The sequence below is a fragment of the Rhea americana genome, unplaced genomic scaffold (genome assembly GCF_003343005.1).
Source record: "Rhea americana isolate MKP2758 unplaced genomic scaffold, rheAme1 scaffold_203, whole genome shotgun sequence".
Lineage (NCBI taxonomy): Eukaryota > Metazoa > Chordata > Aves > Rheiformes > Rheidae > Rhea > Rhea americana.
The window spans coordinates 1,634,652-1,636,140 of NW_028186184.1; the positions used below are offsets into that span (position 1 = coordinate 1,634,652).

Genomic DNA, 1,489 nt, shown 5'->3' on the forward strand with positions numbered 1-1,489 from the left:
GGTGGAGGAGGGTAGGAAGCCCTGGACGCCTGGGTCCCCCCGGTGGGGGGTGGGGGAGGACAGGAGGCCCCGGACGCCTGGGTCCCCCTGGTGGGGGAGGGTAGGAAGCCCTGGACGCCTGGGTCCCCCCGGTGGGGGGTGGGGGAGGACAGGAGGCCCCGGACGCCTGGGTCTCCCTAGGGGAGGGGAGGGCAGGGAGGTCCTGGATGCCCGGGACCCCCCGTTGGGGTGGGGGGCAGGAGGCCCTGGACAACTGGGTCTTCCCCGGGGGGAGGAGGAAGAGCAGGAGGCCCCGGATGCCTGGGTCGCCCCTGGGGTGGGGGAAGGGCAGGGAGGCCGCGGACGCCTGGACCCCCCCGGGGGGTGCAGCTGACGCCCGCCCGCAGTGTACTCGCTGGACGGGCTGCTGGTGTTCGGGCTGCTCTTCGTGTGCACCTGCGCCTACCTGCGGAAGGTGCCGCGCCTCAAGGCCTGGCTGCTCTCGGAGAAGCGCGGCGTCTGGGGCGTCTTCTACAAGGGTGAGCCGGGGCAGGGGGGGGACACCGGGTGGGGGGCGGGGTCCGGGCGTCCGAAGCTGCACCACTGCGAACGCCTCTGCTTTGGCCCCGCAGCTGCCGTCATCGGCACCCGGCTCCACGCGGCCGTGGCCGTGTCCTGCGTCCTCATGGCTTTCTACGTCCTCGTGGTGAAGTGATCTCGAAGCGGCTGCAGGGAGCAGCGTCCTGGCAGCGCGGAGCAGCTTCCAGTACAGATCCCGGCAGCTCTCGGCGTTGGTGCTCTGCACGGTAGCCACTGTGGCCCAGCGCCGCGCTCGAGCCCGTCTCGTCCCCATCGATGGGGCCCCGCGGCGATGGATGTCATTGGGCCACGCTTCAGCTCTTGGAAAGTGAATTTCCCAACGGGGCAGCGGGCCGGGGGCTTGGCCCCGCCGCGTGGCCGGAGCCCACTAGGCCCTGCCGCTCCTCGAGGAGGGAGAGAATTGCGCTGTGCCTGGTGAGCACCTCCTCTGGGCCCGGCTGCAGCCCCACATGGCGCGCAGGGCCGGGCGGCGCAGGGGGACGCTGTTGTCCCGCGTGCGGCATTTCTTTGCTCCGCTGGGACTGTGCTGCGTCCCTCAGCGGGCGAACGTGCCCGTCTCCCTCTGTAGCTGTGATTTTTTTTTTAACTGTTTATGAACTCTGGACCCTAATGTGCAAATAAAATGGGGGGTTTCCCTGCTGCCAGGGGCGTCTTCCCTCGGGCTTYGGGGGCGGCTGTAAGGTGAGGGAGACTCCGCGTGCCCGGAGTGAGCGTGCAAGGCCCAGCACGCGGGTGCCCTGGCAGGTGTGCCATGCTGTGGCTTGTGGGTACACGCCCTCAGGGGGTGGGAGCRTGCGGCTGAGGCATGTGCACACCAAGGGAATGAATGGGTGAAGTGAGGGCACACTCGCATGTGTGCAAGCCTGGGGCTGTGTATGCGTGCCAGAGATGTGCACGCACACGTGCGTGC

The 1,489-nt window shown here is 69.3% G+C and overlaps 1 protein-coding gene across 1 annotated transcript in view; it reads left to right on the plus strand.

Moving 5' to 3' along the window:
• The window catches only part of TMEM167B (transmembrane protein 167B), a 1,596-nt gene extending 377 nt beyond the window's left edge, over window positions 1-1,219 (plus strand). Inside the window, exons 2-3 of the mRNA XM_085304154.1 lie at window positions 387-518; window positions 612-1,219. Of these exons, the coding sequence (XP_085160280.1) occupies window positions 387-518; window positions 612-694 (215 nt within the window). The 3' untranslated portion in view covers window positions 695-1,219. The remainder of the gene's footprint in view (window positions 1-386; window positions 519-611) is intronic.
• Window positions 1,220-1,489: the final 270 nt, after the last annotated feature.